General features: G+C 43.5%; 1 protein-coding gene and 1 pseudogene across 2 annotated transcripts in view; one reads left to right on the plus strand and one right to left on the minus strand.

Moving 5' to 3' along the window:
• The window catches only part of LOC721315 (uncharacterized), a 219,091-nt gene that overhangs the window by 180,833 nt on the left and 21,065 nt on the right, over window positions 1–17,193 (plus strand). The window contains exon 1 of one of the 2 annotated variants that reach the window (XM_002801165.4): window positions 1,913–2,117. The exons of the other annotated variant lie outside the window; for it this stretch is intronic. Within the exon in view, the coding sequence (XP_002801211.4) occupies window positions 2,115–2,117 (3 nt within the window). The 5' untranslated portion in view covers window positions 1,913–2,114. Of the gene's footprint in view, window positions 1–1,912; window positions 2,118–17,193 lie in introns of those variants that run through there. 2 annotated transcript variants of the gene reach the window in all.
• LOC144336766 (BCL2/adenovirus E1B 19 kDa protein-interacting protein 3 pseudogene) lies at window positions 15,271–16,562 on the minus strand (annotated as a pseudogene).

Genomic DNA, 17,193 nt, shown 5'->3' on the forward strand with positions numbered 1-17,193 from the left:
GCTTATGCCCGTAATTCCAGCACTTTGGGAGGGTGAGGTGGGCGGATCACTTGAGGCCAGGAGCTCAAGACCAGCCTGGCTTACATGGCAAAACCGCATCTCTACTAAAAATACAAAAAATTTAGCTGAGTATGGTGGTACACGACTGTAATCCCAGGTATTCCGGAGGCTGAGGCACGAGAATCACGTCAATCCAGGAGGCCTAATGATTACGTTCAAGGCCAAATAGCAAAATGTGTTTGCTTTTAATCTATTTTCTCTATATATAAACATTGCAAGTCAAGAGTATGTACAGATATGAAGACTTAGAGTTTTCTTCTCCTCCAGACCTATCATCCTTTGTTCCCTTTCTGATCTCTGGAAGGAAGGTGGGCTACTTGTGGTTAATTTATTCCTGCTGCCCTCTGCTCTTTCTACGGCCACTATCTTTTCCAACTTCGAAACTGAAGAGAGATGTTGTTAGGAAGAGGCCCTTCCTTCACACTGGCAGAATAAATTTGTTCAGGCCCTTCACCTGCATAACATCAGAGGCACACTTCATGTGTGGCTCCTGAGTGTCTGGAATGTGACTCGGTCTACACTGTGATGTGCTGGAAAGGCAAAAAACAGACTTAGTAGCCCATGTGCGGTGGCTCACGCCTGTAATCCCAGCACTTTGGGAGGCCGAAGCGGGTGGATCAACTGAGGTAGGGAGTTCCAGACCAGTCTGACCAACATGGAGAAACCCCGTTTCTACTAAAAATACAAAAATTAGCTGGGCATGGTGGCAGATGCCTGTAATCCCAGCTACTCAGGAGGCTGAGGCAGGATAATTGCTTGAATCCAGGAGGCGGAGAACCAAGTTCGTGCCATTGCACGCCAGCCTGGGCAACAAAAGCGAAACTCCATCTCAAAAAAATTTCCCCCCCAAAAAATTCCAGACTTGGTTCCAATGATATAGTTCCATCTATATACATGCTATATTAATAATTACGCATTGCTCATATAGTAATATTTTGGATATGTTGGGTTACAGTCAGTTTGACCTGTTTCTTCTTTCTTTTTAAAGTTTGGCTACTAGAAAATTTAAAATTCACATTTGGCTCACATTCTATTTTAGAAGATTGCCTCTTTTTTGTTTTGACGGAGTTTAGTTTTGCTCTTGTTGCCCGGGCTGGAGTTCAAAGGGATCTCAGCTGAATGCAACTTCCGCCTCCTGGGTTCACCTATCTCAGCCTCCCAAGTAGCTGGGATCACAGGCACCTGCCACCACACCGGGCTAATTTTTGTATTTTTAGTAGAGGCAGAGTTTCATCATATTGGTCAGGCTGGTCTCGAACTCCTGATCTCAGGTGATCTGCCAGCCTCGGCCTCCCAAAGTGCTGGGATTACAAGTGTCAGCCACTGCACCCGGCCATGATTACCTCCTTCTTAAAATCTCAGGCTGCCTGATCAAAAAACCAGAAGCCAGGAAGGTCAGGAAAGCTGAAATTTTAAAATAATTGTTATTATTTTTTTTTTCGTGAATAACCATATAGAGTATTTTTTTCTTTATTTTTTTGAGACAGTCTTACTCTGTCGCCCAGGCTGGAGTGCAGTGGTGCGATCTCGACTCACTGCAACCTCTGCCTCCCGGGTTCAAGCGATTCTCCTGCCTCAGCCTCCCGAGTAGCTGGGACTACAGGCGTGAGTCACCGCGCTCCGTCATATAATGTATTATGTATAAACGCATATGACCTTACACACAAGGTTAAATTCAAATACCCCTGGGTCGGGCCTGGCTTATCTCAGGGAGGAAGCCCTGCCTGAAAAGGCTGCATCTTAGGCTGTCACTCTTCATTCAGTCTAGCATCAGATCACGTCTCCTGTCACTCAGGGTCTAAAGGGGCGGGGCCTTAAACGTTACCCAATCAGGGGCGCTGGGCTGGAAACCGTCCAATCAGACACGAAGCTGGAGCGGACAGGGCGGCTTCCGGGTTTGGCGGGGACTTTGTCTCTCGCTTCAGTCAGAGCTGCAGGTCTCGTCTTCCCCGTCTGTGTCCTCTTCTCCTAGAGGCCCAGCCTCTGTGGCCCTGTGACCTGCAGGCGTTGGGAGATCCCCAGCTAAGACGCCAGGTCCCCCTGGAAGCCTAGAAATGGTGAGAGTGCCGGGTCCGACATCCCGGGAGAGGGGAAGGGGCTAGTGGGAACCGGTGGGAAGTGGCTGTGGCGGGACTCGGGCCTCTTCGCAGTCAGCTCCACAATCAGCCCGAGTTTTCCTTGGCTAGCTCGGCCTCAGTCCCCCTCAGCCATAAGATGGCGGCTGCCCTGACAGCCGGGACCCCGGGCGTCCTCTGTTTTCCCTGCACAGTGACTGCCCTGGCCTGGAGCCGTCTCTCGGCAGCTCAGCATCTGCAGCGCCGCGTCTCCCGAGATTGTGCAGGGACCACGGGAGGGTAGACAGGGGAGAATCCTGACCCGGGGTGCGGGGTTCGTGAATGGGAAGAGCTTTGGTCTGTGGGGTTCTGAGTCTCTCTTTTCTCTTTTTTTTTTTTTTTTTTTTTGAGACGGAGTCTCGCTCTGTCGCCCAGGCTGGAGTGCAGTGGCCGGGTCTCAGCTCACTGCAAGCTCCGCCTCCCGGGTTCACGCCATTCTCCTGCCTCAGCCTCCGGAGTAGCTGGGACTACAGGCGCCCGCCACCTCGCCCGGCTAGTTTTTTGTATTTTTAGTAGAGACGGGGTTTCACCATGTTAGCCAGGATGGTCTCGATCTCCTGACCTTGTGATCCGCCCGTCTCGGCCTCCCAAAGTGCTGGGATTACAGGCTTGAGCCACCGCGCCCGGCCTATTTTCTCTTATTAAAAATGTACAGAAGTCACCGCAAAAACATTAAAGAATTTAATTATCCCAGCACTTTGGGAGGCCGAGGCGGGCGGATCACAAGGTCAGGAGATCGAGACCACGGTGAAACCCCGTCTCTACTAAAAATACAAAAAAATTAGCCGGGCGCGGTTGTGGGCGCCTGTAGTCCCAGCTACTCGGGAGGCTGAGGCAGGAGAATGGCGTGAATCCGGGAGGCGGAGCTTGCAGTGAGCCGAGATCGTGCCACTGCACTCCAGCCTTGGCGACAGAGCGAGAATCCGTCTCAAAAAAAAAAAAAAAGAATTTAATTAAATAGTGATTCACAAATCCGGGCGTGGTGGCTCACGCCTGTAATCCCAGCACTTTGGGAGGCCGAGGCGGGTGGATCACGATGTCAGGAGATCGAGATCATTCTGGCCAATATGGTGAAACCCCGCCCCTACTACAAACACAAAAATTAGCCGGGCGTGGTGTCACGTGCCTTTAATCCCAGCTACTCAGGAGGCTGAGGCAGGAGAATCGCTTGAACCAGGAAGTCAGAGGTTGCAGTGAGCCGAGATGCCACCACTGCACTCCAGCCTGGCGACAGAGCGAGACTCCGTCTCAAAAAAAAAAAAAAAAAAAAAAAAATTGTAGAGTACCCAGCTATGTTTGTCATTTGTCGTCCATAGCAGGGACTTGAAGAAAAAACTTTTTTTTTTTTTTTTTTTTTTTTTGAGACGGAGTCTGGCTCTGTCGCCCAGGCTGGAGTGCAGTGGCCGGATCTCAGCTCACTGCAAGCTCCGCCTCCCGGGTTCACGCCATTCTCCTGCCTCAGCCTCCGGAGTAGCTGGGACTACAGGCGCCCGCCACCTCCCCCGGCTAGTTTTTTGTATTTTTTAGTAGAAACGGGGTTTCACCGTGTTAGCCAGGATGGTCTCGATCTCCTGACCTCGTGATCCGCCCGTCTCGGCCTCCCAAAGTGCTGGGATTACAGGCTTGAGCCAAGAAAAAACTTTAATAAGGTGCGATAAAGAAAATCAAATTCAATAATTGGTTAGGTACAGTTGCATAGTTTCTTAATTTGTGCGATCAAGGTGGACATTTCCTTGTTATGTAAGCAGAGGTTAATTGGTAGTTTATAGTTGGCTAAGCCTCAATTTTGTTTCCCCCAATTTAGTAATTTATAAAAACACGCATTTGAGTCCAGGCGCAGTGGCTCACTCCTGTAATCCCAGCGCTTTGGGAAGCCCAGGCAGGCGGATCACCTGAGGTCGGGAGTTGGAGACCAGCCTTACCAACATGGAGAAACCCCGTCTCTACTAAAAATACAAAATTAGTCGGGCATGGTAGTGCATGCCTGTAATCCCAGCTACTCGGAAGGCTGAGGCAGGAGAATCGCTTGAACCCAGGAGGTGGATGGTGCGGTGAGCCGAGATTGCGCCATTGCACTCCAGCCTGGGCAACAAGAACGAAACTCCATCTCAAAAAACAAAACAAAACATGTATTTGAGTTAAATTTCTTTAAAGTCGAAATCCAGGGACTAGAGCCACCTCAGTCTAGTTGCCTGCCACTTAATTATTTTCACAAGCCACAGGAGATTAATTTTCCGCTGATTTTTTTTTTCCTTTTTTTTTTTTTTTTTTTTTTTTGATAAGGAGTTTCACTCTGTCGCCCAGGCTAGAGTGCAGGCGCGAGATTTCTGCTCATTGCAACCTCCGCCTCCCAGGTTCAAGCTATTCCCCTGTCTCATCCTCCCGAGTAGCTGGGATTACAGGAACCCTCCACCATGCCTGGCTAATTATTGTATTTTTAGTAGAGAGGAGGTTTCACGTGGGCTAGGCTGGTCTTGAAGTCCTAACCTCAGATGATCCGCCTGCCTTGGCCTCTCGAAGTGTGGAGATTACAGGCGTGAGCCGCGCCCGGCCTTTTCCGCAGCGTTTTTTACATGTGTCCCAAGCAGAGTCTCAAGTTTTACCGACCACCGTCCCCCCACCCCCATCATTTCTTCAGCCTAACTGTGGCTTGCAAAAATAGTAAATAATAAAATACTAAATTTTCAGTTTATTCTGACATTCCTGAATGCCAGTTTTCCCTCTCTAATTCACATTATCAATTATTCATCCTTCAATTTACATTTTTTTTTTTTTTTTTTTTTTTGAGACAGAGTCTCGCTCTGTCACCCAGGTTGGAGTGCAGTGGCCGGATCTCAGCTCATTGCAAGCTCCGCCTCCCGGGTTCACGCCATTCTCCTGCCTCAGCCTCCCAAGTAGCTGGGACTACAGGCGCCCGCCACCACACCCGGCTAATTTTTTTTTGTATTTTAGTAGAGACGGGGTTTCACCGTGTTAGCCAGGATGGTCTCGATCTCCTGACCTCGTGATCCACCCGTCTCGGCCTCCCAAAGTGCTGGGATTACAGGCTTGAGCCACCGCGCCCGGCCAATTTACATTTTTTATACCATGTTTTAATTAATCATTTTTGACAACACATTGGATGGCACTTTTAAAATACTTGTTTTCTTTTGTAAATACTTTCCATGAGAAGAAAGCAAAGTATAATTCCCTGACGCTGTAGTGTGAAAAAAAAAATTGTTCCTCTTTGCTTTTATCTTGTATAGGCACAGAGATCTTATCAGAATGTTTTTGGGTCAAAGTTTCCCTTTGGAAACTATGAGGTGAGACGTCTTCACCCACCCTGTAGTTTTGTAGTTTTGTTCTTGGTCCTGGGCTTCAGTATTTTCTGGGGATAAACCAAGATACGCACCATGGCTATATCTGCTAGAGTGTCTAGTGAATATCAGCTACTGGGTCTTTTTTTTTTCCTTATATCACAACCTGAGTTATGGAGTATAGCCTCTTAAGAAAGAAGGTGGCTGCCCCAGGGCTGAGAGGAGTCTCCTGTTGTACTTCTTTTTCAAAGACATTAAAATTGTCTTCACCCAACTCAGCTTCTATTTCTTAGAGACACATTGCTGTTAAGCCAATCAGATGCTGATAAAAAAACACAGAAATAATTTCTGCCCCCTGGATTCTCTAAGTGGGTAGAGAAATAGTGAAATAAAAAAACCAAGTGAGTAACTCTGTCATAGAAATTAAAACTTGAGCCCAGTGACTCTAAGCTAAGGCTAATATTGAGCCTGCAAAAAAAGGTTATTAAAGGCCCAGTTAATTATTTCTGGGGAGCCGCCCCTGCAGATGTCCCAGCCATGAAAAAAGCTTTTATCCTGAGAGATGTTATGGAGCCCTGGAAAGCTGGGGATCCACAGGCAGTTAAGGTTAAAATAGAAGGGGTCTCAGACGTTCTTGCTGAAGACGAAGTTGTTATTGTTATGAGATAGTTTCTAGACTTTGTGAAATATAAACAAAGTTAGATTTATGTTAAAAAAAAAAGAAATTCCGCGGCCGGGCGCGGTGGGCGGCCGGGCGCGGTGGCTCAAGCCTGTAATCCCAGCACTTTGGGAGGCCGAGACGGGCGGATCACGAGGTCAGGAGATCGAGACCATCCTGGCTAATATGGTGAAACCCCGTCTCTACTAAAAAATACAAAAAACTAGCCGGGCGAGGTGGCGGGCGCCTGTAGTCCCAGCTACTCGGGAGGCTGAGGCAGGAGAATGGCGTAAACCCGGGAGGCGGAGCTTGCAGTGAGCTGAGATCCGGCCACTGCACTCCAGCCTGGGCGACAAAGCGAGACTCCGTCTCAAAAAAAAAAAAAAAAAAGAAATTCCAAAGGAATATTGCAACAGGAGGAAGTACTAACAATATCTTTAAGGATTGCAAAGCTTAGGCAGACAAGGACTTTCTTTCATAAGGAGGAGCAAACATTAAAAAGAAGGTGTGAGGGAAATGGCAAATTGAGGATGAAATAACTAGAGTTTAGATCTTTTGAGATGGAGTCTCACTCTGTCGCCCAGGCTGGAGTACAATGGCATGATCTCGGCTCACTGCAACCTCCGATTCCTGCGTTCAAGTGATTCTCCTGCCTCAGCCTCCTGAATAGCTGGGATTACAGGCACCAGCCATCATGTCTGGCTAAATGTTTTGCATTTTTGTAGAGACAAGGTTGCACCATGTTGGCCAGGCTGGTCTTGAACTCCTGACCTCAGGTGATCCACCAACCTCGGCCTCCCAAAGTGCTGGGATTACAGGCATAAGCCACCGTGCCTGGGCAAATTTAGCTGATTTTTATATGAGTAAAAGAAGAAAATGTGCAGAGTTTGTGTCTGGCTATGTGATCGGTAAAAAAAGGGCACCATCTAAGTTATAATGGAAAAGGTGTTTCTTTCCATAAACTGTTTCTGGAGCACACAAAGGATGGAGAATTTTATTAATCACAGCTATTTACCTGGCTTATCTATGTGCTTCATCTTTCCCCACCCATTTTTTTTTTTTTTTGTCCTATACATTTATTCCATTTTGCTTTTTTCTGAGTTGTATCTTTTATAATTAACTGGTCAACATAACTATGTTGTTTTGCTTGTTCTGTTAGTGGCTCTATCAAATCATTGAACTTGAGGGAGGTTGTGGGAGTCCCCAATTTTTAAACAGTAGCTCAGGAGTGTAGATGGATTCACTGAGTTTGTTACTGACATCTGCTGTAAGGAGAATACTGTGCGACTGAGTCCTGAATCAGGGTCTGTGCTGAATGGGTGGTGTCAGAATGCAAATTTTAGACAATGAGTTGATGTTGGAGAATCTTGGTGTTCAGTAAACTCTACGGATTTGGTGCCAGAGGAAAGATACCACAGAGGCCTGGCCTGGAATGAAACTCTGGGAGGCTCTGCTTTTCTGTCACAGTGCCCATTGTTTTGTGATTCTAGGTATCCTCCCAGGGTGAGAGAGGACTGAAAACTTAAAGGAAAGAAGCTCTGATGGCAGATTCCCTTCTTCCACAGCTGTCAGCACAAGATTTCTACCCACTCACAAACACACCCACTAGCATTGAGGTGTCTATACCACTCCTAGGGCTGGACACCACCCTCAGGAATTTCACCACAGCATTTTTGATCCTAATTTTTTTTGGCCCACAAATGTCTACAAGTCTCCTGGCATATCCTCACCCCCAGACACTGAATCTGCAGCAGCAACCTGTTTTCTCCACCAACCTAGGGTTCTGGACCACCTGTCCATAATCTCATCGGCCTGCATGAATGCAGAAATAAATTAGAGTAGAGTCACACCTGGGCCGTGAGCTGTAGTACAAACCAGTCCTACCTCCTACATTGCACTCTCCCAAACTCATGGATTTTTTTTCCTTTTAACTTTTATTTTTTGTTCCTGAGTACACATGCAGGTTTGTTATATAGGTAAAATTGTGTCATAGGAGTTTGGTGTGCAGATTATATTGTCACTGAGATACTAAAAATTGCACCAAACAGGTATTTTTTCTGATCTTTTTTGTCCTCCCATCATCCACCATGAACTAGACCTCAGTATTTATTGTTCTCTTTGTGTCTATGCATTCTTATTATTTAGCTCTTACTTATAAATGGTAACATGAATTTATTTATTATTATTGTTTTTTGAAACAGAGTCTTGCTCTGTCTCCCAGGCTAGAGTGCAGTGGCATAATCTCGGCTCACTGCAACCTCCACCTCCCTGGTTTCAAGCGATTCTCCTGCCTCAGCCTCCCAAGTAGCTAGGATTACATGCGACTGCCACCACACCCAGCTAATTTTTGTAGTTTTGTAGAGACAGGGTTTCACCATGTTGGCCAGGCTGGTCTCAAACTCCTGACCTGAGGTGATCCACCCACCTCGGCCTCCCAAAGTGCTGGGATTACTATCTCTACATTAGTTTTCTAAGAATACTGGTCTCTAGCTCCATCCATGTTGCTACAAAGGACGTGATTTTCTTTCCTTCCTTCCTTCCTTCCTTCCTTCCTTCCTTCCTTCCTTCCTTCCTTCCTTCCTTCCTTCCTCCCTCCCTCCCTCCCTCCCTTCCTCCCTCCCTCCCTCCCTCCCTTCCTTCCTTCCGCCACATAGTATTCTATGATGCTTGTGTACCATATTTTGTTTTTATTGAATCTTTTATTTTATTTATATTTGAAGAAAGGGTCTTACTCTTTCACCCAGGCTGAAATGGAGTGGCGTGATCTAGGCTCAATGAAGCCTCAATCTCCTGAGCTCAAGCAGTCCTCCTACCTCAGCCCCCTAGGTATCTGGGACTTCAGTCACATACCACCACACCCACTAATTTTTTCTTTTTCTATTTTTTGTAGACATGAGGTTTTGCCATGTTGCTCAGGCTGCTCTCAAACTCCTGAGCTCTGGCAATCCACCAGCTTTGACTTCCCGAAGTGTTGGATTAGAGGCATGAGCCACCATACCTGCCCATACCATATTTTCTTTATCCAGTCTACTATGGACAGGCATTTAGGTTGATTTCATGTCTTTGCTATTGTGAATAGTGCTGCAATGAACATGCATGTGCATGTGTTATGACGGAATAATTTATATTTCTTTGGGTATATACCCAATTATGAGGTTGCTGGGTCAAATGGTAATTTGTTTTTACTTATATGATACATCACTACATTGCTTTTCACAATGGTTGAACTAATTCTCACTCCCACTAGCAGTGTATAAACATTCCCTTTGCAACCTTACCAGCATCTGTGATTTTTTTTGAGTTTTGAATAATAGCCATTCAGATTTGTGTGAGATAATGCCTCATTGTGGTTTTTGTTTGCATTTCTCTAATGATTAGTGATGAGCAATTTTTTATGTGCTTGTTAACCACATGTATGTCTTTTTTTGAAAAGTAATCTGTTGATATCTTTTGCTTACCTTTTCTTTTTGTTTTTTGCCGAGATGGAGTCTTGCTCTGTTGCCGGACTGCAGTGTGGTGGCACGATCTTGGCTCTCCGCATCCTCCACCTCCCTGCAATCTCCACCTCCCAGGTTCAAGCAATTCTCCTGCCTCAGCCTCCTGAGTAGCTGGGATTACAGGTGCCCACCACCACACCCGGCTAATTTTTGTATTTTTAGTAGAGATGGAGTTTCACCATATTGGCCAGGCTGGTCTCGAACTCCTGACCTCAGCCGATCTGCCTGCCTTGGCTTCCCAAAGTGCTGGGATTATTGGCGTGAGCCACGGTGCCTGGCCTAATCAATCTTGAGTTGATTTTTATATATGGTGTGAGAGAGGGGTCTAGTTTCAATCTTCTACGTAGTGCTAGCTAGTTATTCCAGCAAAATTTATTAAATAAGGAATTTTTCTCAAATTCCTGTTGTCAGCTTTGTCAAAGATCAGATGGTTGTAAGTGTACAGAATAATTTTGGGGCTCTTTAATCTGTTGTTTTGGTTGCTGAGCCTGTTTTTGTACCAGTACCATACTGCTTTTTTTTACTGTAGCCCTGTGGTTTAATGTTTGGTAATGTAAGGCCTCCAGCTCCGTTCCTTTCGTGTAGGATTGCCTTGGCTATTTGGGCTCTTTTTTTTGTTCCATATGAATTTTTTTTTTTTTCTTTTTGAGACGGAGTCTCGCTCTGTCTCCCAGGCTGGAGTACAGTGGCCGGATCTCAGCTCACTGCAAGCTCCGCCTCCCGGGTTTACGCCATTCTCCTGCCTCAGCCTCCCGAGTAGCTGGGACTACAGGCGCCCGCCTTCCGGCTAGATTTTTGTATTTTTTTAGTAGAGACGGGGTTTCACCGTGTTAGCCAGGATGGTCTCGATCTCCTGACCTTGTGATCCGCCCGTCTCGGCCTCCCAAAGTGCTGGGATTACAGGCTTGAGCCACTGCGCCCAGCCCTCCATATGAATTTTAAAATAGATTATTTTGGTTCTGTTAAGAATATTTTTGGTAGTTTGATAGGAAAAGTATTAGATCTGTAGATTTCTTTGGGCAGTATGCCATTTTAATGATATTGATCTTTTCTATCCGTGAGCATAAAATGATTTTCCATTTGTTTTTCATCTCTGACTTATTTAAACAATTTGTTTTGTTTTGTTTTTTTATTTTTGTCATAGAGATCTTTCACCTCTCTGGTTAGCTGTATTTCTAGATAATTATTTTTCTGTGGCAGTTGTGAATGAGATTTTTGTTTTTGATTTGGCTTTTAGCTCGGATATTGTTGATGTACATGGATGCTACTGATTTTTGTACATTTATTTTGTATCCTGAAACTTTTCTGCAGTTGTTTGTCAGTTTAAAGAGCTTTTCTGTCACAACTATCGTCTTTTCTAGATACAGAATCATATTGTCTGCAAACAAAGATCGCTTGACAACTTCTCCTCCCATTTGGATGCCTTTTTTTTTTTTTTTCCTCACCTGATTGCTGTGGCCAGGACTTCCAATTCTATGCTGAATAGGAGTGGTAAGACAAGACACTCTTGTCTCGTGCCATTTTTTAAAGAGAAATGCTTCCAGCTTGTGTCCATTCAGTATGTTGGCTGTGGGTTTGTCATAGATAATTCATTATTTTGAAGTATGTACCTTCAATGCCTAATTGATTGAGGGCTTTAACATAAACAATGTTAAATTTTGTTGAAAGTTTGGTTTTTTTTTTTTTTATCGAGATAATCTTGTGGTTTTTGTCTTTCAATATGTTTATGTAATAAATCACATTGATTTGTTTATGATGAACCAGTCTTACATCCCAGAGATAAAGCCTACTTGATCATAGTGGATTAGCTTTTTGACGTGCTGTTGGCTGTTGGATTTGATTATCCAATATTTTGCTGAGCATTTTTTTTTTTTTTTTTTTTTTTTTGGAAACAGAGGGCTCTGCTGCCTAGGCAGAGTGCGGTGGTGCGGTCTCGGCTCACTGCAACCTCTGCCTCCTGGGGTCAAGCAATTCTCCTGACTCAGTCTCCTGAGTAGCTGGGATTGCAGGCAACCGCCACTGCGCCCACTTAATTTTTTTTTTTAGACGGAGTCTTGCTCTGTCGTCCAGGCTGTAATGCAATGGAGATTTTTTTTTGTTTTTTTAGTAGAGACGGGGCTTCATCAATTGGCCAGGCTGGTCTTGAACTCCTGACCTTGTGATCTACCTGCCTCAGCTTCCCAAAGTGCTGGGATTACAGGTATGAACCACTGCGCCCAACCTTGCTAAGAATATTTACATCAGTGTTTATGAAGGATATTGGCCTGAAGTTTTCTTTCTTTTTTTTGAGACAGAGTTTCATTCTTGTTGCCCAGGCTGGAGTGCAATGGTGCAATCTCGGCTCACCACAACCTCCTCCTCCAGGTTCAAGCAATTCTCCTGCCTCAGCCTTTCAAGTAGCTGAGATTACAGGCATGCGCCACCACACCCAGATAATTTTTTTTTTTAAGGTAATTTGTATTTTTAGTAGAGATGGGGTTTCTCCATGTTGGTCAGGCTAGTCTTGAACTCCCGACCTCAGGTGATCTGCCCGCCTTGGCCTCCAAAGAGCTGAGATTACAGGTGGGAGCCACCACTCCTGGCTAGCCACTGTGCCCGGCTTACCTGAAGTTTTCTTTTTCCATTTTATCTTGCCAGGTTTTAGTATCAGAATGATTCTGTTCTAATATAATGAGTTGGGAAAGATTTGCTTCTCATTTTTTTTGGAATACTTTTAGCAGAAATGGTACCAGCTCCTCTTTGTTCATCTTACAGATTTCAGCTGCAAATTTCTCTGGTGCGCAGCATTTTTTGGATGGTAGGCTATATATTACTAATCCAATTTTGGAGCTTGTTATTGGCCTATTCAGGGCTTCATTTTCTTTTGTGTTGAGTCTTGGCAGGATATATTTGTGTTCAGTCTTGGCAGGATGTATTTGTCCAGGGATTTACTTATTACTATTAGATTTTCTTGTTTGTGTGCATAGAGATGTTCATAGTAGACTTCAATAGTTATTTGTATTTTTGTGGGGTCAGTAGTAATGTCCCTTTGTCATTTCTAATTGTGTTTATTTGATTCTTCTTTCTTCATTAATCTAGCCAGTAGTTTATCTTATCAATTTTTTTTCAAAAATTTAACTCCTGGATTTCTTGATCTTTTGTATAGTTTTACATATCTAAGTCTCCTTCAGTTCAGAGCCACTTTTGGTAATTTTTCACGTTCTGCTAGCTTAGAGTTGGTTTGTTCTTGCTTCTCATACTTTATTTTGTGATATTAGGTCAGTAAATTCAGATCTTTCTAACATTTTGATGTGAGTATTTAGTGTTATAAATTTCCTTCTTAACTGCCTTAGCTGTGTTGCAGTGATTCTGGTATGTTGTATCTTTTTTCTTAGTTGTTTCAAACAACAATTTGATTTCTGCCTTAATTTCATTATTTGCCCAAAAGTCATTTAAATGCAGGTTGTTTAATTTTCATATAATTGTATGTTTTCAAGTGGCTTTCTTTGTAGTTGAATTATATTTTCAACAATCTGTTGTCTCAGTGTGTGGTTGGTATAATGTAGGGATTTTTGTATTTGCTGAGCATTGTTTTATTACTAATTGCGTGGTAAATGTTAGAGTTTGTTCACATGGCGATTAGAATAATGTATATTATATTGTTTTTACTTAGAATTCTGTAGATATCTAGTAGGACTATTTGGTCAAGTGTCAAGTTTAGGTCCCGTTATCTGTGTTTATTTTCTGTCTCAAGGATCTGTCTAATAGTTTCTGTGGGGTGTTGTAGTCTCCTACTGTTGTGTCAGAATTACAGTTTCTTCATAGGTCTCTAATAACTTGCTTTATTCATGTGTACCCATGGAATTTTAATAACACATTTCTCTCTTCTGCTTTTTTCCCCATAAGCATTCTTTCAAGTGCACAAAGTGTGCCCAAGGCTACTCCTTAGATGCCTGAATCCAATGTCTACTGAAATTCAGATGTCCAAGAATTCGAGAACACATCCAGAAAACCTGGCTGTTGTAGAAAAAAAATATAAATTAGAAATGGAAAGCTTTATTCTTCTACCTTGCAATAAGCATTTAGCATCTTAAAGCATTTAGATGATGTGTACATTTATCTTTGTTATTTTGAAATACACATACATTATATTAACAGCTTAGTAAACATTTTATCATTATTTTTTTACTCAGGGTTGTCATTACCTAGGACTTCAGATCCATTGCTTTGTTTTTGCTTTGGCAAAATTTTTTTCCGTTCATTTTTAGTCTTTTAAAGTCGACACAGATTTGTTTAGATCAAAGCTCATTTTAAAAACACACAAAAGTGGAGCACAAAAATAGGATTAAAGTTAGCAATACAGAATGATAAAGACTAAAAGATACTGAGTAGTTTTTTTTTTAACAGAAAACTGATTGTCCAAGGTAATTATCTAATATTTTCAGGCTGAAGTACTCACACTGCGAAAAGAAAGCAGTTCAGTATATAAACTGAAGTTTAGTATATAAACAGTGAAGTTTTTAGTTGTACTTTGGTTTCTGTTTATTACTTCAGAACAATTAGCATAGTTATGTGTAGTGTTTGTAGACGACCTGTGTTTATATACATTAAAAAGTATTTTCAGCGAGGCACGGTGGCTCACACCTGTAATTCCAGCACTTTGGGAGGCTGAGGTGGGCAGATCACGAGGTCAGGAGCTGGAAATCAGCCTGGTCAACATGGCGAAACCCCATTTCTACTAAAAATACAAAAATTAGCCAGGTGTGGTGGCATGTGCCTGTAGTCTCAGCTACTTGGGAGACTGAGGTAGGAGAATCGCTTGAACCCGGGAAGCGGGTGTTGCGGTGAGCTGAGAACATGCCATTGTACTCCAGCCTGGGTGAAAGAGCGAGACTCCACCTCAAAAAAAAGAAAAGTATTTTCTACAATAGTATGAATATAAGGCCACAAAATTTACTTACAATGAATCAAATAGGCATTTTAATATTGTTATTTATACTTTTGAAATATAAAGTGTTTTAACTGAATTATGATAACAGACTTTTTTTGTTTTGTTTTTTCAACGGAGTTTCACTCTTGTTGCCCAGGCTGGAGTGCAATGGCACAATCTCAGCTCACCACAACCTCTGCCTTCCAAGGAGATTCTCCTGCCTCTGCCTTTTAAGTAGCTGCCTTTCAAGGGATTACAGGCACCAGTCACCATGCCCGGTGAATTTTTGTATTTTTAGTAAAGATGGGATTCCACCATGTTGGTCAGGCTGGTCTTGAACTCCCGATCTCAGATGATCCGCCTCCTCGGCCTTCCAAAGTGCTCAGATTACAGGCATGAGCCACAGCGCCCAGGGGTTACAGACATTTAAAAAAATTTTTACATTAATCATGACTAGTACATTAAAATTATGTATACTTAGATATTTATATCTAATGTTCAAGAAATTTACTACAAAATTGTTACCGTAGATATTAGTCTGAAATGTTTATCTAATAGGGATAACTTTAGGTAAGCATAATTGTAGTGTCTTGTATTTCACTAACGTGGAATGCTGCTATTACAGGACAAACACAGGTGACATGGCCATCCAAAAACCATAATAGCTCTTTAGTTAACTATGTTGCAAGCTCAAATACGTTCTACTATATGAACAGAGAGGGATTCCAATTTTTCATCAAAAAGTGCTGGTGGAAGTTGTCAGATGTATTTCAACATAGATCCCCCATTCAAAGTCTAGGAGATGAGAAAGCAGCAGAGATGAAAGAGAAACCTTATGAAATTCTGCTGAAAATATGCCCACTTTCTTTATAATGCTCGTGTTTCTCATGCTGAGAGTAGCTGTGCACTCTGGATGCTTAGAGAGAAATTGTTTTAAGGGAATATTTTCTGGCTATTTTGATAAATCTTGTGTCTAATTTGAGTTTTTCTTAAGATGCTTTTAACTTCTTTATTTCTCTCAATATAATCTTGCTCATTTGAGAGCTGTTTTTCTCTCAAATGCTTTGGGTATCTGTTTTAGAAGCCTTATGAGTATCCCATGGTATCTTTGAATGAGGTGGGCTGTCACAGCGATGAGTCTTGGAGTGATCTCTACCCAGACTCATATTGGAGATCCAGCAGTATTTTTTCTTTCTTTTTTTTTTTTTTTGAGACGGAGTCTTGCTCTGTGTCCCAGGCTGGAGTGCAGTGGCGCGATCTCGGCTCACTGCAAGCTCCGCCCCCCCGGGTTCACGCCATTCTCCTGCCTCAGCCTCCCGAGTAGCTGGGACTACAGGCGCCTGCCACCTCGCCCGGCTAATTTTCTTGTATTTTTAGTAGAGACGGGGTTTCACCGTGTTAGCCAGGATGGTCTCGATCTCCTGACCTTGTGATCCGCCCGTCTCGGCCTCCCAAAGTGCTAGAATTACAGGCTTGAGCTACCGCGCCCGGCCCAGCAGTATTTTTTCATGTCACCATTATAAATTGACACTGAGGCTGAAACACTTCTTCCATTCCCTTTATTGTGAAGGTGCAGTTCTACCCAGGAGGCTTGCAGTCTCTCCTGCAGCTCAGGTTTCCCTCTCTGATGTGGCACTGGAGTGCTTCTGTGGCAATTGGGGTTCGCATAAGATGTGAGCTGCCAGCTGTGAGCCCTGTGCTGTGGGCTGTGCCTCAGTGGCAGATGGTAGGAGTCAAGAGAGGACACTGGTGACCAGGGGAGGGCAAGCAGGAGTGCTCTAGCCCAGCCTCAGGGAGTAGAGAGCCATTGTTTTAAAATGTAAATAGCCAAAATGATAGCATCCTAATCAACCATTTTTGTAGAAGAGTGAAAGCCTACCTTCGGCAGGCACCAGGCTTCAAATGGCAAAACTGCCTCTTGTCATTAAGATGTGATAAGTTTATTTTGGCATTGAATATAACTGTGTAGCATACATGGAAGGCCTTTTCAATTACCAGGTGAAATTTAGAATGAATTATGTATGGCATGGTGTAAATTTTTCTACTTATGGACTAATTATGATGAACATCTTTCGGTCTTTGCAGTCTCTTAAGCAGATTGACTATGATGCACTTCACATTCTAGTATAATTGTGTAATAAAACAGTTTTCTTTCTCTTCTATCATTGTGTTTCTCTGGGGCTGTAGAAAGTTTTTCTTTTCTTTTCTTTTTTTTTTTTTTTTTTTTTTTGAGACGGAGTCTCGCTCTGTCGCCCAGGCTGGAGTGCAGTGGCCAGATCTCAGCTCACTGCAAGCTCCGCCTCCTGGGTTCATGCCATTCTCCTGGCTCAGCCTCCCGAGTAGCTGGGACTACAGGCGTCTGCCACCTCGCCCGGCTAGTTTTTTGTATTTTTTAGTAGAGACGGGGTTTCACCGTGTTAGCCAGGATGGATTTCTTTTCATTATATATTCCAAACAGTGTCTAGAATTACCAGACATGATATAAACACATAAAGTGCCAGCCAAGCTTTACTCTAGAGGGGACTTTCCCTCTCAGGCTTCCAGTCACCTCACAATTATGCTACACAGTATGTGCTGTCTCCTAAATATGCAGGCAGAATTATGTATCTGCCTACTTGGTATCTATAGGCCACTACAGTCACTTCTAGAAAAGCTAGGC

The sequence above is a fragment of the Macaca mulatta genome, chromosome 19, assembly GCF_049350105.2.
Source record: "Macaca mulatta isolate MMU2019108-1 chromosome 19, T2T-MMU8v2.0, whole genome shotgun sequence".
NCBI classification, from domain to species: domain Eukaryota; kingdom Metazoa; phylum Chordata; class Mammalia; order Primates; family Cercopithecidae; genus Macaca; species Macaca mulatta.